This window comes from Protopterus annectens, chromosome 5.part1, assembly GCF_019279795.1.
Source record: "Protopterus annectens isolate FY-2018-M chromosome 5.part1, PAN1.0, whole genome shotgun sequence".
NCBI lineage: Eukaryota > Metazoa > Chordata > Ceratodontiformes > Protopteridae > Protopterus > Protopterus annectens.
In genome coordinates this window covers 408656308-408681486 of record NC_056736.1, presented here as the reverse complement: position 1 = coordinate 408681486, position 25179 = coordinate 408656308, and the positions used below count along the sequence as shown (strand labels likewise).

The 25179-nt window shown below is 37.7% G+C and overlaps 1 protein-coding gene across 3 annotated transcripts in view; it reads right to left on the bottom strand.

The window, feature by feature from the left end:
* PPEF1 (protein phosphatase with EF-hand domain 1) overlaps positions 1 to 25179 on the bottom strand; it is an 829637-nt gene that overhangs the window by 468599 nt on the left and 335859 nt on the right. For all 3 annotated transcript variants that reach the window (XM_044073062.1, XM_044073063.1, XM_044073064.1), the window contains one exon: positions 9872 to 9999. In XM_044073062.1, the coding sequence (XP_043928997.1) occupies positions 9872 to 9999 (128 nt within the window). The remainder of the gene's footprint in view (positions 1 to 9871; positions 10000 to 25179) is intronic.

Below are 25179 nucleotides of genomic sequence, written 5' to 3'. Positions count from 1 at the left end.
CTTCCAGGTGCATCTGCAATTAACTCCTACTGATGCCTCTAGGCATCAAATATTGCTTGATCATATTTCAACAATAATTCCAAAACCATGCTAGTACAAGATTTTAAAACATTTCATGTTAAAGCTTACACAGTGGGAATCTCAACTGTGTTATTATTTGACCTCTGTCTAGTGCAGGTAAATAGATAATAGCTGTTGTTTTTATGATAATAATTTATTTAGATATAATGTTCACATTTTTTCTAGGTATCTCAGCAGCCAAGTAACACAGACTGAACTCCTTAGCTTCATATGAAAGCTGAACTCTCAACTAGATGAATAAAGTGTTGCTGACAGTATGTGTGTAACTTGTGTGGCTACTGAGATATTGTAAGCTGTTTACAAAATATGACAAATGTAATAGATGCTGTGTTTACTGTGACTTATACAATTTTGTTTAAGACCTAGAACTTAAGGAATGCTACCACTATAAAAATAGTTTGTGCTGAAGAGTTTGCCATTTATACTTCTTTCATAACCCCTATGGTTCCAGAGATATGAACATTTGTGTAAAATGAGACAGCATAATTTGAGTCTGTTAAAAGGCTTAGGCTCTGCCCATTGGAAGTTACAGTGCAAACTTCCTGAGTTCCATCGAGTGAATGAGTTAAGAAATGAGTGACATGATCCCTTTCAATGCAATACACATGATCTGAAAGGTTGACTACAGAGCAAGCTTTTGAAAATAGTAGCATTAGTAACACCTAGACTGCCTGTTTAAAACAATGGCTTAGGTAGGAGCAAAATTGGTGCTGTCATAAACACCAAAGAAGATGCTTGTATCATTGCATACTTTGGCAATAACAGCATCACTAGGGCTACAAAAGTATTCTGAAGCAAACTGCACATCTCTGCTTTTAGCAATCATCAAACTAATTATTCTAGCCTCAATGAATTCTGTTAAAAGCTGCTGTTGCCCAGAAAGTGAAGATGAAAAATCTTCTCATTATTGGATGAAAAATCTCTTTCTCGTTATTGGAGTCCAAGCTTCCCTCATATACTAAAGACTCCTGTTACTTCAATACAATTCATTTACTCCACTATTTTTTTAATAATTCCAAGACGTTCTTTAAGGATGTACAGTTAAATTGCCTTTTACCTTCTATCACTTGTAAATTATTTAAATTTAGCACACTGGTCACAGAAATCAACCTTATGGTTAAGACCCTGATATAGTAAACAGACCTAGAGATCTTTTGGTGCTCATGGGTTACCACACTCATCAAAAAGATTGTGCTAAAGAATATATACTTTCAGAAGTACAACATTTTCTAGACATAAATAATACTCCTGAAGTCTCCATTGTCTATGTTTGGGATGCCTTAAAATCATATCTATATGGACAAAGTATCAGATGGTATAATAACAAAAGGAAATCTTGGGATAAGGAATTGTTAGATATTCAAAGTAAACTAGACTCTTATAAACATAATAATAAAGAAAATATTATGGACAAGAAAGTTATTGAAGAAATAAACAAACTAAATGAGAAATACAAAGAAATTTTAACTCATAAAGTTAAAATAACTTTAGAGAAATACAAGTCTTATTCAATAAGCCCCAAATACTTACATAGACTTAATAATAAAACAAAAAGATTGAATAAACAAAACCATATCAAAGAAATCTTTTCTCTAAGGAAAAAGAAGAATGTTTCTAGTATACCAGAAATACTGGATGAATTTAGAAATCACTTTCACCTGATTAACCATAACAACATTAACATGGAACCTAAAGATAAAATAAAGGAGTTTATAACCACAAACATGAATAAAAAGCTTAATAAACAACAGATTAAACTATTGGACAAGAGTATTTCATATACAGAAGTTATTACACAAATAAATAAGCTTAAATCAAACAAAGCACCGGGTAATGATGGTATTATATCAGAGATATATAAAATCCTTTCTAAAACTACATATTCATTAATACATAAGGTTTTTATTCTGGCCCAAACTGAGTTAATAACCCCCCCCATCTTGGCAATATACATTTATTTCACCAATTTTAAAACCTAATAAAGATCCAACTAGATGTTCTTCATATCGACCCATCTCATTACTTAATGTTGATTATAAAATGTTTATGAGTATTTTTGCTGATAGATTGAAGACAATTATCCCGGCATTATAGACATAGATCAGACGGGCTTCATTGTAAATAGAAATACTTTTGATAATATAAGAAGAACTTTAACATTAATTGATTTTGCAAATAGGAAAAGAAAGATTTAACACTTATTAGTCTTGATATAGGTTCAGCATTTGATTCAGTAAGTTGGGACTATCTGTTTACCTTACTGAAATGCACAAATTTCTCTGATGCATTTGTAAATTTAATTGAGCATTTATACAAAGGAACGCTGGCTTATATTAAGGTAGGAACATATGTTTCACAAAAATACCCATTCTTAAAGGTACAAAGCAAGGATGTCCACTTTCTCCACTATTATTCACTTTAGTAATGGAGCCTTGGGCTAATTTGATTAGAAACAGTACTGACATAGAGGGTTTTGAAATAGAAGAAAATACAACATCAAAAATTCAACTTTTTGCAGATGATGTTCTAATTACATCAGCAGGATCTAATTCTTCTATGCAGTCTTTATTTGATAAAATGATGAATTTAAAAGTATTTCTGGTTTAATATTCAATGAAGAAAAACTAAAATACTACCTATATATACACGAAAAATACTCTCATTAGTGATTTTACTAAATATGTACCCAACTCAGGTCAGATAACTTATTTAGGTATAATACTATCTAAAGATATTAAATCTATTATATATAATAACTATAATACCTGTTTTCTTAATATACAAAATCTTTTTAATACCTGGAATAATATGTTTTTACTATGGAGGAGAGACTTACAATTATTAAAATGATAATATTCCCCAAGATTTTATACTTAATACAATCAATAATACTTTCACCTACAAAAATAACTATCAAGAAACTGAATACACTAATGTTAAATTTCTTATGGGCACCTAATAGACCTAGGATTGCATTAAAGAAACATACTAATAGCTGGTCTCAAGGGGTATTTCTTTTCCAGACTTTAATTTATATATTATCTCTTCTATTATAAAAGTTATTACTTTATTAATAGATTGGTCATATGTCGCAAAATGGAAAGATTATTGGGAGCTAATTAGTATGCACTTCATGAAAATCTCCTTAACACATAAAAATATGATTATAAATAACTCCATGTTGTGGTTGTTAAAGGAATTTTGTACTTCACCTATTACACCTAAACATATGGTCTGTTACCCATTAAATATTATTATTAGTTATCGTAACTTTATATTCATGCACCCTAAGTATAGGAATGGAATTTTATTGTATTCCTATAATTTATACTCAGGGTATGCTTATGTCATCTACTTCTGAAGGAGCTCATTTAGCTATAGATAATAATCTAAAGTACTGGTATCAGCTGATATCTGATAATAAAGTTAAAAATCTAGATTTCTTAAAACAAGAATTTGATCTAAGAGAAACTTGCTGGTTAGAGGTTCAGATCTTTAGACAACATCTCATTGATAGAATAGATCTAATGTCTATAACAGTTAAAGAATCTATTCCAAAACTGATTGATTACTTGATAATAAATTTACAGCATAAAGTTTCTGATAAAGGTAAACTTTCATATATACATAAAATTATCAGACAAGAAACTTTTACAATGTAGATTCATACTGGAATTATTTCACCTCTATTAATGGGGACCCACCAACTCAACAAGATAAACAATATATATTGGAATCTGCTTATAGAACTACATCTTCCATTGTCTGGAGACTTTATACATGGAAATTTTACATAGATCTTTTTATACACCTTTGATGATGAATAAAATTAATAATAAAGATAATCTATGTAAGAGATGTAATGTAGAAATTAATGCTGACTGGGCTCATATGTTTTATGACTGTATGAAGTTGAAAGAATACTGGAAGTCAATTAATGAATTTTGCAGGCTCTTTTTACAGATAATTTCATTATTTCTAAGTCTCTTATATTATTCAACACACCTGTACCTCAATGTGTTAAAAGATTAAGCTTCCCTTGTTATGGTCTATCCTAGCAGTGGCTAGGAAAATAATAACTAGAAATTGGATTTCAGATACACCTCCTTCGTTCAATGAATTTAAAAATGTTATGAATATAATGTGTCATATGGAAATAAGCACAATTAGAATGAGAACAACTAGAAAAACATCACATTTTATTGTATGGGATAATTTACAAAATTTGTTAAAAAAATTCTAATTTCAATAGCACAGTATTTTAGTTTAATTAATTGATCTGATTGTAGTGGATGTCTTTGTAAATACTTTAGTTGTTTTGTTGAATATTATAATAATACCTATTTTTAATTATTTGTATAAAATTGTTATGATATTTCTCTTATATGTTAAAACAATAAACTTGTTTTGAAAAAAAAAAAAAAAAGATTGTGCTATACATTTTGATTTTTGAAGACAACTAATAGGATGAAAAGAATAATAATCACTATGAGAAAAAGAAGGCTGAATCATCAAGACAAGGCTACTACAACTCAGCTCCTTTGTGCAAAGGGCTAAAGCTCTGACTGCAGCCTTCATGACCCAAGCCAGATTAGCAGCCTAGGTGCTGAGGGAGCCAGGTGGGGAAGTGTGCTTGAGCTGCTTATGCAGCTTGTTTATCCCAGAGGAGGGACAAGGAGGAGTGTGGGCTTAGGCACTCTGCTGTGGTTAATACCTGGTGGAGACTGGGGACCTGGGAGGTGTATTTATAATGGTGGTAGAGCATTGGGTGAGACACATAGCGGCATGGAAGATACACCACAATGTCTATTACACTCCAACCCTTTTGGACAATTCATGGTCACAATTGGAGTGGGGTAGGTCATAAGGGAAAATACTCCCTTGACAGCAGTATTATGTGCCCCAGATGCCTCAGTTCCCTCAATGGCACCAAATGTGGCTGAAAGAAGTCTGGGAGAAGCTTGGTAGGCCCAGTGAAAAAGGACATTTAGAAGCAGTAAAAATAACTCGAGAACAAGGAACAATCAGTACCTGAGCAGGTTATAACACCAATCATTGTTCCTAACTCAAATATGCCACTGCTTAGAAGAAATTCTGGCTAGAAAATGGGACAAAGTAAAATAGGTCAACCAATTATAATGATTTCACTCCAAACGTTCAAGCCCAACAAGGCTAGAAAAAATACCAGGAATACCAGATAAACCACTGATCGTTTCTTTTATTACTGACAAGTATTACGGAGACACAACTTGGTTGTGTCTCCGTAATACTTGTCAGTAATAAAAGAAACGATCAGTGGTTTATCCGGTATTCCTGGTATTTTTTCTAGCCTTGTTGGGCTTGAACTTTTGGAGTGTAATTGTTATATACAGGAATCTTCTTTGTGCAACAATTATAATGATTTATCGTTACAGTCTCTCACACCAAATAGGATTAGATAACACCTGTCCAGTATACCATAGATTTTTCCACCATTCCAGTCTTTGGCCTCATTTGTTTTACAGTACACCAAAACAGCAGATAGCATTGACAATACTGGTAGTACAAAATCATTTGGAAATCCAGGTAATTCATACAGTTCCAGAATCAAAAAGCTGATCAGGCTTTTATACCAGGTTCATTCTAATTAGAAAGAAAGAAAGATAACCATAAAAGGCCATTTTATATAATTTAAACCTAATCCTCAAGTTCTTAAAAAACACAAGTTCAAAATACTTACTATATAAACTCTTTTGCCTCTCCTTCAACATGGTGTCATTCTAGTGACTCTGAATGTGTAGAATGTCAACCTGCACATCCCAGTTTGTGAAGATCAGATCCCCATTATTAGTCTACTGTGTTGTCTGTTGGCCTATCCAGTGCACTCAGGTACTTTAAAAAATGCCTACCTCCAGAGTTTGCACATCTAAAATTGAAAGAAATTTATATTTTCCCTTGTCTGGATGACTTGAGCATGAAATGGCTCTGCTGGACAGAGGCACAGGGAACTAATCTAAGGGGGTGGCGAAAGCCAACACATTCTGGCTAGGCTTATAAACGCCCTTGGGCAGATAGCCTAGTACTTAGCTATGAACCTATTAACATATGAACCTATGAAAGCAAACATTCTGAAAGCTCAAAACACTGTCTTACTAATCTCACTGCTCAACACAAATTCATATGCAAAAGTTAGATCCAACACCCTCTCAGTCAAAGAAGTTCTGATTCATCCTGATTGTAACTGGCAGTATCAGGGTTATTACAGTAGACATCATAATCACCATCATCATCATCATCAGCCCCCCCTTCTCATTTTTTAAATGCACTCAGGATGTCGGATCAGCTGCCACCACCTTGCTTGATTCAGAGCCGCTCTTCTACCTCCTGTGACTCAGATAGCAACATTCACTAAACACAGGAAAGCTTCTAGTTCACACATTTCTAAATATTCACCATTTAGAAAATCCACCTGACCTCTTAGACTTCACATTGTGTAGGTTTCATTTATTTGTCTGAGGTCTAAAAAGGACACTATGGGGATAGATAATTTCCTGTTAAATACATGTACTTCCTAAACAGAGGTGAAAATTGCTGGATACAAAGTATTTGTCTGACTGCATGTCTCATACAAGTACAACAGGAACTGAATCTTCCCTCTATGATGCCACCCCTTTTGCCACTTACTGAATGCCCACATTTTGCAGTAATATTCTGGCACCATATGAGGTAAGTAGTGCAGGATCTTTTACATCCAGCTGAGCTACCACCAACTTAGATAAATGGAACCTTGGTTTAGCATCCCATCTAAAGGATGGTACACAAGCTCCCCCTCCCCCCGCTGCACTGCAGTGTCAGTAATGAAAAAATGAGTCAAAGCACTTAGGGGAAATAGAACCCACAGCTTTCTAAACTTCAGACACCAAAGGTAGATGTGCTCCCAGTCACAGACACTGACTATAAATATTTAAAGCTATACATATTGAAGTGTACAGCTAGTGCATGAGAAGATGTGTAAGTGAGGGCAGCTTTTTACGAGATTAAAATACTCAGATTAGTAAACCACTGCCTTCTATTACTCATACTTCCTGATGGTGACCTGTAGACCAACTGCTTTAAATGGTTTGCAGATAACCAGTAACCTCAGCCCAGCCAAAGTCTTGACTCTGTATCTCCTAAGGATATTCTAGGGCAATTGTGCCTTCTTCCTGTATGAACAGGACATAGATATGTACCATAGCCATTCAGCTTCCCCCATAAGAAGATGGTGCATAGTCCTTTGGCAATATGACTCAGTGAGAACTCTTCAAAGTGTACTTCAGTGCCGTTTGGAAGGGTTTTAGGCCTGCCTAACAAGGAAAAAACAAACTTGTCGATACTCTGAGACTTAGCCTGCTCTACATTACAGTTAGCTCAGCAACAGTTCTTGAAAGAACACAGCAGCTATAGTACTTAGGCTGTATCTTGTATCAGGAAATTATTATTGAACCACATATGTCCACGTATTCGCAAAGAAGATTAAATATCAACTAAGTGCTTTTCAGTATTTAAGACTTACTAAATCAACGAGGTCAAAAGAATAGTTGTAATGATAATTCTGCTTTCAAAGATAATCGTTGATTGACAAATGTCACTTAATACATTCTAAGGAGTTCTAGAAAATATATGTGGATCTGTAAAACATTAACCAACAACAATTGACACTGAACCCCAAAATATAGCAAACAAAATATTTAAATACCATATGAATGTAAAATTCAATAGACAAGACATCTCACAAAATTTAGAAAGGAAAGCCCCACCACTTCCTGCACATCCTGATGTAGAACTCTGCTACACACCCTCATCTGTAAATATACTATCGCTGATACCCCCACAAACGTAGACAAAAGGGAAAATCTTTAAAAAAAAAAAAAATTCCATTTTTGTATCACATGACCTCAGAGAACCCATCAACGCACATGAAATAAAGCTAAGTCCAGCTTATTGCAACATCAACAGTATAAACAACCATCTACATGCTTACAAAGACTTATCTGTCAGTAATGCGTCAGTCAACAAATCATAGGGAATGCGTATGATACAACACAGCAGCTATACACTTTGCTGAATCCTTACCACTTGTCCATCACTATTGGTACCAAAGAGATGTGGATGACCATACCTAAAGGCAAGTTTTGAGTCATCCAGAAAACTTTCTGATACGGCATCACTCTGTGACATAATTAAGGTCCTATGATACTTCCATACCATGTATCTTTCACAGCATACACAAAGCTGGGGACAGACCTTTCAGCAATGCTCCCCCTTACATATGAAGTTAATTTCTGGTATCACTGCAACTGACTTTAAAGCAAAACACAATATGTATATTGCCACTACATCTAACTGCCTCTCCAGTAATATTACTTTATTACTAGTAATTCTAATAAGGTGATACTTTAAAAGTGTGAGTTACTGTAGTGTGATGCCTATTTACAAAGCAGTATTAGAACAGAGTAACACTTAGATGGAGACTGCTGTATAGTCTACCCCTATTTTTATAAATTACAGTGAAGCAGATCTTAAGAACACTATGTCACCTTTTATGTTAATAATATCATTCTAATATACTGAAGTAAGAACTCATTAACAGTAGCAATTTTCCCTGCAATCTCAGTCTTATAAGTTATGCTACTACTTCAGAAATAAATTACATATATATATATATATATATATATATATATATATATATATATATATATATATACATATATATATATTCCTTCAAAACTCAGTTACTTGAGAATGCAGCAGTATATTCAACCTCCAAGCATATAAAATCCCCAATAAAATAGTCGTTATTCAAATACCTTCAAATATATAGGCTTCTGACTTGAATGTACATTAAACTTTTTACTAGCATACAAGATGAATTTCATCCAATGCCTGTTTTCCCTTAGCACAGTCTGCTAAATGACTCGACAACAGAATTGATGTGATCATGAATAAAAACCTCTTTCTTCATGAACTGGGCTATGAGTTATCACTTCTGGTAATCTCTCCCTCAAAAATAAATAAATACAATAAACTTATAAATCTATTCAGATAAAGTCTGCAGATTTATTGACCTACACAACTCCAAGAAACTATCACAGTTTATCCTTGCAAAGAGCTAAATGCCTCTTATTAATGAAAGTGCCACTCATATGCTTGTAACATTTATGCATATTTAGGCAGTGTGTCCACCTTTACTCACTGCAACTCATGGCCATATGGCTAAAGATAGCAAAATAATGGTGGAGATTTAGATCCACTTCTGAAAACATGCTACTGGTCTGTGGATACACTCCCACTTGAGCAAAACATAACCCTTACCTGTATACTTTTAAATGTAATCTGCTACCTGAAGGTGTTTCAGAGGTAATGGGTAACACTGTTTTTTATCTTTTTCCATTTACAGCACCTTAGATGTTGAGTTTGTACCCATTTTAATTAGATTCCCTTGCATCAGTATAAAACACAAAATGCTTAAAGATTGCTAGTTCACATGTGATAAAAAGAATACAAGTATCTACAGATCTGTGTATACTCTACTGCAAATAGCTTTCCTCTATTTGAGTCTATTTCTCCTGCATGTACTTTTCTACAGCTAATTTCATAACTGTAGTCCCCTTTAAATGTCTTCATCTATGTCGGATGATTTAGTTATATGATGTGAATGTATGTAACTTTTGATTGCTGATTAACCTAAAAGGGACAAAAAAGGGTCAATCCAATTAACAAAGTGTAATAAATTATAAAATGAAAAAAAATGTAGTATAAGAAGACTCACCTGTGACTGATCTTGCTCACCAGCATACTCAATGGACTGAAAAATGCTCCATGTGCACCGGCGCCTTATCTCTATACGTGCCATGTAACGACGATACCATCTCTGGATCAAGATGGCGGCTTTTATAGCTGAAAAAACAGCAAGGACATTAGCGGCTAAAACCAACTTGCTACATTATTTCTTTCAATATTTTTTCAGACTCATACTAAGAATAAACAATTCCTAAGTTCTCCAGGGGAATACATACACACCACCAGAATGTCTCACCTGTCCCAGTGTGCTGAGTTTTATGATGTGAAATGCACTTCTTTCTTTGGTAATTAAGTTAATATACTGATGACAAGTGATAGCTTCAGACACTACCAGAAACATGTTAATGGGACTCTAAGCAGAAGTATAAATGTCCTCCCCAAATGTGTCGCTATCTTCTACAGCTCCACATATGTATTCTCCAGCAAATCATACCGGAGTTCCACTGCAATCAATAAGACAACTGTTTCCATTTCTTTAAGTCTGTTGAGGTGCATTCCCATTTGATTTGCTTTAATGATCTGCTTTTCACCTTCACCACAACAGAAATAATTGGGAGCATGAAATCATTATCTGGTAGCCCCGCAAGTATTTTATTTTGGTTTAATGCCCAGCTGTGGTCACGCTGGGAACATGTCATTTGGACAATTTGGTGTTGATATATATATATATATATATATATATATATATATATATATATATATATATATATATATATGTATATATATAGCCAGGGGTTGGGGAGAGGGTGCCCCTTGCGTGGGGCTGTGCAGAGAAGCTTGCCCCCTGTAAAAAAAAAAAATTGTAATGTTCTCTATCAGTAGTCTTGGCGAATGGTTTTCGGTTTATTTCTGTTCACTGAAATTACATTTGGCAAATCAGTTTGATTCCATTTACTCTTAAGTTACTTTTACTTCTTCCCTAAAGAAGCTGAATGGAACAACTGGAAGAGTGAATGGCTGTTGTTAATTAGGACTGCAGGACGTCTGCTCCCAAACACAGTGAAAACTCTAGCTTGGTTAGGTTTTTCTTGTAGTTTTTAAACACTATAGGTAGTTATAGGTCATTTAAAATTTAAAGCAGGGAAGACTGAAACTTAGCTATTTTGAAAGGCATTTTGACTCACACATGCATTTAATTAAGGCAGCACCACCTTTTCTACAGGTTAACAAAGAACTGGATAAAATGGTTTCATGTCTTTTTTGTGTGGCGTTTAATAAATCATAAAGCCTCAGTACATCTTTGTTGGTGTTACACAATATCTGCTTTTTTTAAACTTGACAATATAGTGCATTTGTGTGTATTTATGCAGTGTCAGCCACAGCTGTGGATAGGCTGTGGTAGACGTCACGACACCATTCACTTGCTCTACCATCACCTGCTGCTTTTCCATCTGTCTCTAGGCCTGCATCTCTGCAGGGTGACATAGGCCATCCTGATGGCAGTGACCTGGAGGGGGTATAAGGAGTGTAGTCATGTAAGTAACTGACCTTTGGGTGGGTGAGGCACTAGACAGTGTAGTAGTAACTTTACACCCCTCTCTATCCCCAGTCATGATTTTCCCCCTTTCCTGTGTTTCAGTTTAGTCAGTCTTCCCCATCTTCAGTTGTTCTCCCTCTGTCTGTCCATGTTTCTGTTTTCTGTTCTCTCCCCATTTGTGTTAGCACCACTTTTGTTGGTCTTTGTTTTTTCTGTCTGTCTCCCCCTTTACCACCATCCCTATACCCTATTTTGTGCTCATATTCTTTATTTCTTACTTCCCCCTCTATTCTTCTTTGAAAAAAGGAAAACAGGCATCTGTGCCACAGAAAAAAATACCCTTGCTTCCCCGCCCAGTACCAGTCTTTCCATCCCTTTATGTTTCAGTGTGCTTGCCCCCCCCCCCCTTTCTTACTGACTTATACATCCATTGCCTTCTCATTTATAACAATAAGGTGGTAGAGGCTTTGTTGGACAGCCCTATTAGGGCTTGTATTGGTGTGTCTTTGCACATGTGAATATGCTTCATGTACACTACTGGGCCCATTAGATCACATGACCATCATTGTGCAATGCCCATCCTTATCTGATCAGTGAGGCTTTTGCCAGCACATTCCCTAATCAGTTTATCTCTGTCACACAATGTGGTTCCTATTACACTGTCACTCAACTCTGGGCTTCACTACACTACTTTGATCTCGCTATTTTGCTGCTGTGTGGGCGAGTAACTAATGCTTGTGAATCCCAGCCATAAAACAGAAATGTTTTCTAAAGCTTTGTTCATATCCCATGGCTAATTGTATATTACATCTGCATTTACACCACCCAAAATCTTCCAGACAGCCCACATTATACTATGCTAATGTGTTCTCTTCCAGACTTTGTACACTTTTTATAATTACTATACCAAAGAATGTCTTCATTAATTTCTTTTATCTCATCTTCTTTCATTTCCTAAGTTATCTTCGTCCAAACACCTGTAACTCTTTTACAATATAAAAGAACATAGGTCAACGTTTCTTCTTCATTGCACCCCTCCAACACACTCATTCTGTCATTCATGGCTTTATATTTAATTTCTGATTTCATTACAATCTTTTTACATGAAAGATTCCAAAATAAATCTTGCTGCTAAAGTTTTAAAGCCTGCCATTCTAACCTTTAACATATTTTGTCCTATAGCCAATAAACTGTCCAAGATATTTATGACATAGTGATAGTGCATTATTTCTGGATACCACTCCTATCTTTTTAAATCATTCATTGTCTTAAATGTTCTGGGTTTTATTTTTTTAAATGTTGCATATAACAAGTTTTGTGATTTCTTTACAGATTTTACCATGACTTAACAGTTGTAATATTTCACCATAAATGAAAGTGATAAGCCTAGATACCATATGCATCTCCTTGTTTTATTTCCAGTTTTGTGAGTAAATTGAGAGATGCATAGACCAAATGATTTATTAATCCTAGACCACTTTTTCTATGTTAGTATGTATTATTTGACCTCTTTTTTTATCTGATTCAGTCTGATCCTGCCAAATGCAAGGAAAAGCCACTCTAGAGGTACCATCGCTGTCTTTTTGGAGAAGTTCGTATACTCCTCTTATACAGAAACCTAAGCCTTGTAGCACTGAATTTAACATATGACATGTTTAAGAATGCATCATACATTTTGTACACTGCTGCTACTTGTTCCCACATGATTATTTCCATGATGGGCACTGCTACAGGCTTTGGTAACTCCTGATGCTACACTTCTTAACTTATCTCTTATCACATTACACTTTGCTGAAGCTAATATCCCCACTGGGTTAATCTCTTACTGCTAATGTTAATACATTGTACATGAAACTGTTGCATTTCCCATTCGTACTGTGCAATAGTAGTGCTTTGATTCTGGTGCCCCCCCCCCTTTTGTACATTTGTTAATTGGATAACCTCAATGGACACAGCAACCTAGGACTACTGTCTGGTCATGTGACTTGTTCAGAGCCACACAATAAGTAAATGGAGGTAGAAGGAATTAACCCTTGACTGTGGCAGGCGGCTCATTAACAGCTCACAGCTTTAATCCTCTGCCATACTGAAATCTTTCTTAGTCTTGTAAAATGTCTTGCAACAATGTGGATGTTTATTTCATTCATTGCATTTGCCTAAATGGCCAGGGTCATAGCTGAAAAAGGTCCTCATGCTGGTTCATTTTCCTGGTTAACAAAGTAAAATGAATAAATTAATTAATAAAGTAAATAAATAAATAGATCGGGGAGATATGGTTAGGAAGAAGCATGTCTCTATTGTTGAGATGGCTGTATAGAAGAAGGACCAAGAGTTTTGGTCTTTGGCCCACAATAGTTTCCTGGCATATCTGTGTTCTATTTACAGCATGAATGTTTATCAGAAGCAACAAGATGCATTATGCCTTCTAAAAGACTGAAATGTTAAGACTGCAAGAATATTGACTGCAATCTGTTAATGATATTCCATGGTTTAACACTGTCTGGGGATTATCATTGTGGTCAAATGGGCTTGAGTATGCCTTGGAATTGCCCTTTTATCATCCAGGTCTTGGAATCTGGATTAATAAGGAGTTGTAGCCCTAGATGCTTTATGAATTAGGGTAATAGATGAAGTGGCCATTAATATTTTAAGTGTCTATCAATTATAGCTGCAGTGGCTTTGGGTCAGTCTGGCTGAGTCTACATGGCCATATCTTCGCATATCCATCCCATTATATTTAACAGAGATTTTAATCTTGATATCTAGTTATGGACAGCAAAAATAGGCAACAATCTAATTGTTTTTTAACAGATTTTTATTTTCCTGTGGGCTGACATATGAAGTATGTTCCCCATCTCAGATGTTTCTCAAGAAAACAAATATACCAGAGGCCAAACAGTTACTTATATAGATTTTATCTATATGTTCTCAGCATTAGTAGTTTTAAAGAGGCTTTATTAGGCTTCCTTTTCCTGACCATTGAAGACTATTGATATGTTTTCGTCACATATGGGGATGTTTGCTGAGTAAGAGTTCTGGGTATTTACAAATTAAATATGATGCAATGGAATCTGCTAGGATTTGGACTCCTGTTGAACAGCTTTTAAGGGAAGGTCAAGGCTTATTTGAAGGGCTGGGAACAGAAGAAAGGAAGTAATTCTAAAATGCATCATAAATAATTGTACTATAATAGTTGGTAGTCAACTCAAGACAGAACTAGTAATGCCCAACACTTACTGTGATTTAAAAGCTTGTTTTTTCACATATTGTACTTATTTGAGCGCCTGCACTTTTAAAAAATTGTTTTTTGTTTAAATAAATTGTTTAACTAAAAGTAGGCTACACACTAAAGTGCGATAGCCTTTTCTGATCACTTGTAGTCATTTAAAGCTGTTTTAAGCGTACTTTTTACTGTTTTTGCTTTATCTTTTCAAAAAAATAAATAAATAAATTTCTTGTTTCCTGCCTTTCTTAGCTAGTACAGTCCAGTTTTCAGGCTAGTGCTGAATTCAGGGCTGTGTTACAAGTTTCTGTGTTATCCATACCTTACTTAGATAGAGGGAAGTTTCTCTGTTCACCTGTGAGAGAGGGGGAACTTTGAGCGGCCATCTGTCCCTGGAGGAGTGGTTCCAGCCCAGAAGTTAGTAGTTTAAAAAATGCATTGCACAGTTTTGTGCGCCGGGCAGCACCGGTTAGCTAGGGTTAAATTATTCCAGGCTCCACTAAGTCTCCTCTTCAGTTTTCACTTGAAACTAGTCTAACTCTCAACCCACTCAAAAAACATCCTACAGTCCAGCACTTGCTCAGACCTAATAGCAAGCACTAATATACCCCGACACTTGACTGCCCAGCAGGGCAAGGCTCTTTATCCACCCCTCACCAACCAAGCGACTAAGCAGCTTACCCTACTATTCAAGCATGACCAAAGGGCAACTTCAGGTGTACTCTCCAGTCCAGCTGGTGAATCTGGGTATCCTGAGGCAATGTTACAACTGTCTCATGTACACAGATAGCCATCTCCTCCTACCACAAAACACTAACATATGTAAGAGATGCAATTATACAGCCAAATTGGAGGCTAAGCTCTCTCCACCCAAGACTGGAACAGACAGTCATGAGGAGAAGGTTAACACTTGCATCAGACCTCCAGCCTCACATAGACCTACTAAACCAGCACTGGCAAAAAATACACATAAATACACAAAATCATAGTCGGAGGCTCTAAATAAAAACCTGCAAAAGCATCAGAGAGCACCAAAGCAGACACCCACAAAACCTGCACCTCCCGTCACAAACCAGACAACACATAAAACACAAAATCAAAGTGCCGCACAATCACAGCCCTTAAGGCAAAATAACATACCTAACACACTAGTAATAGGTGACTCAATAGTCAGGCACACTGATGCCCCACTCATTAGGCTGGACAAGGAGAAGATTACTGTTAGCTGCCTGTCATGAGCCAGAATCCGCCACATAACACAAGCACTCAGGTCACTCCAGAACAAGTACAAATATGACTCTGTCATTGTTCATGTTGGTGTGAATGACCTGAGCCGTACCTCCTTGGACTACATGAAAAGAGACATGGAAGAGCTCCCTGATCATGTAGCCCAGGCGGGTATGACCCTGATCCTGAGTAGCATCCTGCCCTCACCAAGAATGATACCTCAGTATAAAGAAAAAATTATCAATTTCAACAATTGACTAAGCTTCTGGTGTCAGTCAAAGGGGATCCAGTGTCTGTCAGCCTGGGATGACATGCTCGACAAGCCGCATTGCTTCGCAAGAGATGGCTTGCACCTGTCACCCCTTGGCTTTTGAATACTGGCCAAGGCTATTGCTGCCCCCATAGTGCCTTTTTTAGGCAAGGCTGAAAATTCAAACCCACCTCCATAAACAGCACAAGTAAAAAAATGAGGGTTATGCTACTCAATGCCAGGAGTTTAAATCTCAAAATGCATGTGCTCAAAGCACTCCTAAGTATGGAGAACGTTGACATCTGTGCAGTAACTGAAACCTGGTTCAAGGCTGCAGAGAGCACTCCAGCACTACTGGGCTACAACTCATGCCACACATTTCGGCCACAGAACACGGAGCGAAACACAAAAGGAGGGGGTGTATCCATATTCATCAAGGATACCCACACCTCCAGGTTAGTGGCGCAGCATGATACCTCTGAGATCAGCCATGTGCAACTAACATCGGGCAAATCTGCAATGCAAATTGTGGCCTGCTACAGATCACCCTCCATGACCCAGGACCACCACTCTGCCTTTCTGGAGACACTGGAAAACATGAAGGTCCTACTGAACACCCTGATCTTGGGAGATTTCAATCACCCTACCATTAACTGGGAAAACTACTTGAGTACAAACTCCCAGGCTCAGTGCTTCCTGGAATTTATCAACTCAAATGCCTTGGATCAGCTGGTAAACTCCCCTACCAGAGGCCACAACATATTGGACCTGGTCATCACCAACATGGGCGACAGGTGCTCCGTACCAGAGGTCAGCCCATCACTAGTTAGATCAGACCATAAACTAATCACCCTGGATGTCCACACCCCACCATCACCCCCAACCAAGGACACCACAGTGAAAAACTTTTCTAAAGCAAACTTCACCTTACTTAAGGCAGAGGTGGTAAGTTTCACAGCCCCCACACTAAAGGATAACACTGCCCAAGATGCAGAATCCTTTACAGTTGCACTCTATGAGCACCTACAAGGATGCATGGATTGTTCCATCCCTAGCAAAACCAAGACTCACTCCCCTAAGAGAAGGAAACCAGTCTGGTGGACCCCTGCTATAAACAGATTATACAACAAAAGGAGGAAACTAGTTCAGAAAAAAAGCAAATCCCAAGAAGGAAAGACATCCCTGATCAGTATCAGTAAGAAACTAAGGTCCCTCATAAAATCATCCAAGGCTAACTTTGAAAGTAAAATAGCCAAGGATTCGAAAGATAACCACAAAGCCTTCTTTAGCTATGTCAAGAATCTAAGTGGCAACTCACAGATATGCTCTGAGATAGTGCAAAATAGCACAAAATATACTGAACCTATTGATATTGCCAACATACTGGCAGATAGATTCAGTGCAAACTTCACCTCCCTCTCACCTTCAAAAGGGCCCACAACAATACCAGAAAAGTGTAGTGTCCCAGAAATCACAAAAGCACAGGTGAAAATAGCCCTTTCAAAAGCCAAAAACACAGCATCAATGGGGCCAGATGGTGTCCCAGGCTGCAACTTGCACGAACTACAGAACGAACTAACTCCCCACCTAAACACGCTGTTCAACCTCAGCCTCTCCACAGGCTGCATGCCCATAGAATGGCACAAAGCAATGATTATTCCGCTTCATAAAGGAGGGGCCACAACTGACCCTGGTAACTATTGCCCCATAAGCCTGACTAGCCTGGTCTGCAAGGCTGTGGAGCGCATCATCATGGAACTCATTAACAAAGACATTGGGAACCTCCAAACACTTGACCCGACCCAGTATGGTTTTGTTAAGGGCAGATCATGCCTACTAAACCTGGTTGACTTCTTCGAGACAGTTACCAATGCCATAGACGAGGGAAAGGTGGTTCACACAGCCTACCTTGATCTTGCCAAGGCGTTCGACACCATTCCTCACTCAGGTATTATAGAAAAACTCACCAGCCTGAACATAAACCGCTACGTCACAAGATGGATTGCCAACTGGCTTACAGACAGAAGTCACACGGTAAGAATAGCGGACTCCAGGTCTGACTCTAAACCAGTCAGAAGTGGTGTCCCACAAGGCTCAGTTCTGGGACCCCTACTGTTTGGCATATATTTCTCAGAAGTACAGGCAAACACAGGAGGACTATGGCTAACCAAGTTCGCCGATGACTGCAAACTGGGAGCCATAATTGACTCTCCGGCTGACATGGGCATCCTCCAAAAAGGCCTTATGAGACAGACACCTGGTGTCAAAGTCATGGCCTCAAGCTAAATGCCAAAAAATGCATAGTCATCCCATTTGGGAAAAACAAAACATCCACAAACTACCACATAGGCGGCAGCCCCTTTAATACAGAAGAGGTAATAAGAGATCTGGGGACCCAGGTAGATAGTAATCTCTCCTTTGACAATCATATTGACAAAGTAGTTAGCAAATCCTTCTATGTGGCCCATCTAATTACTAAGGGGTTCGCATCTAGAAATAAACAGGTTATAGTGCCCCTCTACTCGTCACTCATCAGACCCATCATAGAGTACAATGCCCCATTTGGGATGTACCTTACAAGACAATTCCAACAGCTTGAAAGACCACAAAAGCACCTCACCAAGAGGATTACTGGTCTCAAACATATGTCCTATGCAGCCCGACTGAAAAAACTCTGGCTGTACTCAGTGGCATATCGCTTACTCAGAGGTGATCTCTGCCTGACTTACAAAGCCATGTCCAACTCAGAATTGATGGACATGCTCCACCTAAAGAAATCCAAGTCACTGCGAGCCACGCGCTCTAGTGAGCTAAGCCTCACCACAACAATAAATAGAACATGCTGGAGGGATAGATTCCTGTCACAGAGACTCCCCATGCTTTGGAACAAAATTCCTAACTACATTAGGCAGAGCCCCTCACTAACACTCTTCAAGAGAAGCCTTGATGAGTGGACGGGTAACAGAAAATACACCCCTGGGATCACTTCATTGGCTCTGCTCGACAGAGGCTCAGTTAATTAATCCATAGGGTGGCGAACGTCGACAGAATCTGGCTAGGCTTATAAATGCCCTCGGGCAGATAGCCTAGTACCTACCTATGAACCTAAGTTATATTTAGATGAGGCTGCTTGGGATAAGCACTTGCATCTACTTTTTTTTGGTGGAGGGGATGCAGTAACATGGCATGTAAGGTGCTTAGAAGAATGTTTACCCATCTCTCCTGTGTAGGAAGAAGGCTAGTAAGTAGTGTGGTGGGCTCTGTCGGACAGACAATATAGTGTTCCGAGGACTGGTATGTTCCAAGTCTGTAAAATTTGTAATGAGAGTACATGTGTTTAGAAAGGGGGGTGACTATATTCCCCCAGCTTCTCTTATAAAACTGCATACATGAAGAACAGAGCTTACAGTGGGACAAATGGACAGCCTGATGTATCATTTCAACAAGATTTGTTTGAACACTTTCTTACAGAATTTGTCAGGTTTCAACATGTCATGAATGCATGGTGGTATTATGGACCCTGGGTGGAAGTAGAAGTTGCTTTGTTTTGTGTATAAGTGAGAAATAGGGGAAAAGCTGGACAAGTGTAGTAATCAACTTCTGAGAGACTTGCTTGGCTACAATCACCTGAATTAGAAGCTGAAGTTAAGTACAAACTTGCAGTTTTAAAAGTACTGTTTTTCATTTTTTCTGTACCTAATTGTGTGTTTCACTGAATAGTGTGTCCTGTGTGTCTCTCCAGTTTGTCCTCACTCACCCTCCCTGTTCTTGTTTTGGTGTTAGTGTTGGTGGCTCTGGAATTGCCTGCCCCTCCTGTAAGTCTGTATTTGAACACTCCTCCTGAGTCCATCTCATTTGCTCACTTAACCGAATAGAGTGAGATCATATTCTGAGTCTAGTGTTCACTCTACTTAATACAGAGAGAAGATATGAGAAGGCCAACCCACTTACGTTCTTCCTTCCTCTCTCCTTGCACTTTACTAACAAAAAAAAAATGCACTTTATCCATCTGCTTTTACTGTATTTGTGTTTCCTCCTACTTTATTTTGCTTTTGCCTCTTCTTAAAAGTACTCAATTTTATGTATTCTGCTGCATTTATTACTGCTTGGTAGTAGCCTGATTAGATTGTAACTGTTATTCTAAGTCTTTTGGTTTAAGCACTTGGGCTTCATACAGGTTGTTTTACATTAAGAAGGTTTGTGGTCTGCACTGTTGTGGCAGGACAGGTAGCTTACATCCTTCTAAGCTGGGAATTGCTGATTGAAGTCTCAGTGTCTGCTATTCTAAAAGTGTATTAGTACTGGTTTAAACATGTGGGCTTCAGGCCAGTTATTCTACATTAAGAAGGTTTGTGGTCTGCACCAAGGGAGCCCGCAGGATTTTTTGCAGGGGGGTGCAAACCCAGAGCCCCACCCACATATCTCACCCCGCCCCCTGCCAACACAGCCCCGCCCAAGTCCACCCACCCCAAGCCCCGCCCACACAGCCATTCCAGTGTCCCATTACTTTGCTATTTCTCCCCATTTACTGTAGACACTGTTCAAATCTGTGTGCATACTGTGTTATGCTTTAGTTCTACAATGATTACAGGCAGTTGGATTTAAATTTACAACTTTTATTTCAAACATTATAGCCCAAACACTGAGACATTTACTAAACCTAAACAAAGCAATAGTCTTACAATGAAAACAGACTTGGCATTAAAGCTTCTCTACTTTTGAAACTCACATTCAATGAAACGGCATTGAAACCCACATTCAAATAAAATGTATCTGGCCAGTGGCAGGTTATTTACCTTTGAACTGTTTAAGCAATAGGCTCCTTGCACACCGTTAGGGCCATGCAAAAGTTACTTGATTTACCTGATTGTATTAATTATAATATATAATTGAATTATATCCCTGTATTATACAGCAGCACTTGTTTGAGTGACTCTGCTGAAGTAAAAGTAATCTGAATAATTCCACATTAAAGATATCTGAAACTAATGAAGATGTTGTTGCTAGAAAACTGTATATTTCAGTGTTTCATCTACAAATTCAGTGCCTGCTGCCATCAAAGAATAAATTGCCTATGTTAAATTAAAAAATGGTAAGCTGGTATATTGCAATAGAAAATGGATGACAAGCTGAAAAACAGGTTCATAGTTATTAGGCATCTCATCCAAAGGAGGACATCCTGAGGACTGCAGCATACAAATGTATATGCTGTAGGAATAGAACCTCAAGCCTTTACATTAAGATGCAAGTATTCTACTTGTGGTGCTACTAACATAGCTTTAAAACTTTATACCACAATAGAGATACCATTTGTTAAACAAAACAGTTGCACATTGTAAATAGACTTGGCATGAGCAGCAGTGAACTTCCCTTAAAACTCACAGTTCCTTGAAAATGCACTTGAAAATTCCACCTGCTAACTCTAACTTGGGCATTTCACTTTCTCTCTTACAAAGATACCACACCCCTCAAGGCCTCACCCTTAGTGCAAGAAATCTTGACAAAGCCTAAAATAAATAGGGACAGATTATAAATATGGCTCTCAGAAACTTAGAAAATTGCAAGAGTAACATGATTTGTGATAGTATGCATTTTTCTAAATGACATGACATCTAAAACTGAAATCTCATTATTTAGCAACTTCAATCCTTTTTAAGAGGAATATGGGGCAAAAATCTGGACAGCTGAGGGGTATGCTACCTCCCTCTTATACACACACCAAATAATTCTGGTCAGACTTGAATTAGTTCTGGGAAGGTTGCATTGAACGGCACCGTGCTTGATCTGAAGTGGGTGAAATCCTGGTAGCTAGTGATTGCAGCTCAGCAATGTGGAGCATTAAAGCATTTTTAGCAGAGCATTGTTTCATCACTACCTATTGTGTTTGCACATAAGCTGTAGTTATTTCAAACATTTGCCTTTTTGATTACTACAGAGTACATTTACTCACCAGAGCTATTGTGTTTTGACTTCAGTTTGGAGCTAGTTGTTGCAGGGCTTGGCTTTTAAGTAAGGTAGCAATGCTTATTTACCATATACCATTAAAGCCACCCAACTACAAGTGTACTAACACACAGACACTGGTCTCCAATAAAATGTAATGAGCTTCTGAAAACGCTGTAATCCTGTCCTTTTATTTCAAATACTGTCATATGCATTTCAACACCCAAGGCTTATACATTATCTAGCTATGTAAATATTCTCTGCATGGCAACAACGAAAAGGCTTTCAATGCTGGCAATTCTTCAACAATATGCTTACTAAAGCTTACTTGCATCTTACAATGTCCGACAAGCTTACTTGCATCTTACAATCTCCGACAAGCTTACCTGATGTTCATTAAACCATGGCTACTTAAACAGAGCAACAGGACACTGTGATAGCATGCAGTTCCTGAATAATAAGCATAAATCAACAGTATAAAAATTGGATAGAAAACCAGAACATTTTGCAAAATCAAGGACAGATGAAAAGCCACAGTCGTATTTGTGATCTACCTTGGATGGGGGAATACTCTGCACACTTACTGCATAACTGCTTCTTGCCTTCCTTGGACACATCCCGAGCCACTACAATGGGGGCTGGGGTGCAATAAGTATGTCATAATTTGAAATGTCTCTGGCTGACTGTGATGACTCTGACACTCCTACCTCTCAACTTCAGAGCAAGAAATCTGGACAAAGCCATACATAGAACTAGAAGTGGGACACAGGCCCAAAAATAAGGCCAATTTTTAAATATTGCTCTTATTAACTTAATAGAACAGGTAGATCTTGCATTAGTACAAATTTTCTGAAGGGTATAAAATCTGAAACTCAAATGTTATTATTTTCTAACTTCAATCTTTAATGACTTGCCACTAATTTGCCAGAAACCACAATTTTATGAAAAACAGACCAAAATGTGATGCAAAAATACCTGTCAAAAGGGACACCTTTTAATATTAACAGTTAACTTGAAGCAGCTAACAAAATAAGAGCATCCACATGCATTTCTGAAATAAAGGTAATCTATAACTGATCATTACAGTTATAATTGTAAACCCTCCATATTTTCTTCCAAAATTGCCATTTTGGAGGAGGGATTATTAGGGAGAGCAACATTTTGAGCCAGAATTGGGGACAATTGAGATGTTTGGATATTCCCAATCTACAAAGTGATTTGCATGTACCTCTCAACCTCTTAATGCAGGAAATCTGAACAAGGCCAAATATATTGGGGAACATACAAACACTACTAAAAATTGATCTTGTATAAACTTAGACAGTCTTGCATTAGCATGCATTTTTCTGAAGGTTATGACATCTGAAACTCAGTGTCTGTCATTTAATGGCTTCATTCCTAAATGATTTGCTAGAAAACCACAAATTTTATGAGGAACAAACCAAAAATAAGCAGCAAATATCTATTAATTCTGCAAAGATATGGACAACTGAGAGGTATAGTTCAACCGGGCTGTCCGAGTTTGATACCCCCTCACAAAATCATGGTCAAATGGAGCCTCCCCCCTGCAGCCATTCCAATGTCCCATTCCTTGGTTATTTTGCCCCATTTACCATAAACACTAATGTGCATACTGCTTTACTTCTGCGATGATTTAGGATTTCATTTGAAAGTTTTATTTTGCATTTTACAGAACAAACCCTAATACATATCTGTTAAAGCAATGCAGTCTCAATGAAAATAGACTAACATTAAAACTTCTCTGCCCTTGAAACTCACATGCATTAAAACAGCACTGAAACCCACTTTCAGAGAGAATACATTTTGCCAATTGCAAATATTAACTCTGGGCTGTCTTCAAAATCATAGGACCCTCGAACATAACATACACATGCTCTTTGATACACCTTCCTGACTATTACATTATATTCCTTGTACAATACAGTAAGGTTGTTAAAGGGCATTTTAAATTTATTGTTTTGAAAATTTTTCCAGTAAACAAAGAAACAAAATGCATCCACCAATGACAAAATTGCCCAATTCAGAACATTTCCATCATAAAAAGTCTACTCAAGTCCACCAGTGTCAGTAAAAATATACACAATCTCTGTAGTAAAATCCACATTGAAGAAATTTGTAACTAATAGAGGTTGCTGCTAGCAAACACTTTATATGTCATTGTTTAATCTACAAATAAAGTGCCTGTTGCATGCACTAAAAAAATGAAAAGCTAGTAATACCGCAATAGAGAATGGATAGCAAACTGTTAACAGGTTCATAGTTACTAGGTATCTTTGCCAAAAGGACTGTAGCATCCACCCTCTTTACAACACAATACAGCATCAGCAATGCATTTACCTACTGTGGGAGTAGAACCCACAGCCTTCAGCATCTAAAGCAAGTACACTATCTGTTGTGCTATTAACAATGCAAGCAGACTAAACATAAGCAGCACTAAACTTTTGCTCCCCTGCAGCTCTCAGCTCCTTGTAAAATCTACTCGACACTCAGCTGCATCTCTGAACTTTGCAGCACAAGAAATCTGGAAAAAGCCGAAATTTATTGGGGGGGGGGGGGAAAAGGCCAAAAACCATTGCTTGTATAATGTTTGAAAGTTGCTAGAATAAAATGCTGCGTTACCACCATACATTTCACTGCCACGTCTTGAACCCAGGGGACCCCGTGCAAAACAGACAAAGCGACATACCACTACGCCAAATCAGCTGTTTTGTGAAAGAGGAAGACTGAAACTTTACCATTTAGTGAATTCAGTTCTCACCATAGCACAGCTGTCAACCTTAGCACAAAAGACCTGAACAAAGCCAATAATGGGTGACTACAACCACCAAACATTCAGTGAATTCAGTTCTCACCATAGCTCTCAACCTCTTAGCAAATAACACCCGGACAAAGCCAGTAACGAGAGAATATAGCCCCCAAACATTTTCAGTGAAATCAGTTCTTACCATAGCTCTCAACATTAGCAAAAAAACTGGATGAAGCCAATAAATACCTGGATGAGGCCAATAAATACCTGAACAAAGCCAATACTGGGTTAATACAGCCCCCAAACATATTCAGTGAATTCAATCCTTATCATAACTCTCAACCCTAGCACAAAACCTGGATGACGCCAATAATGGGGGGAATACAGTC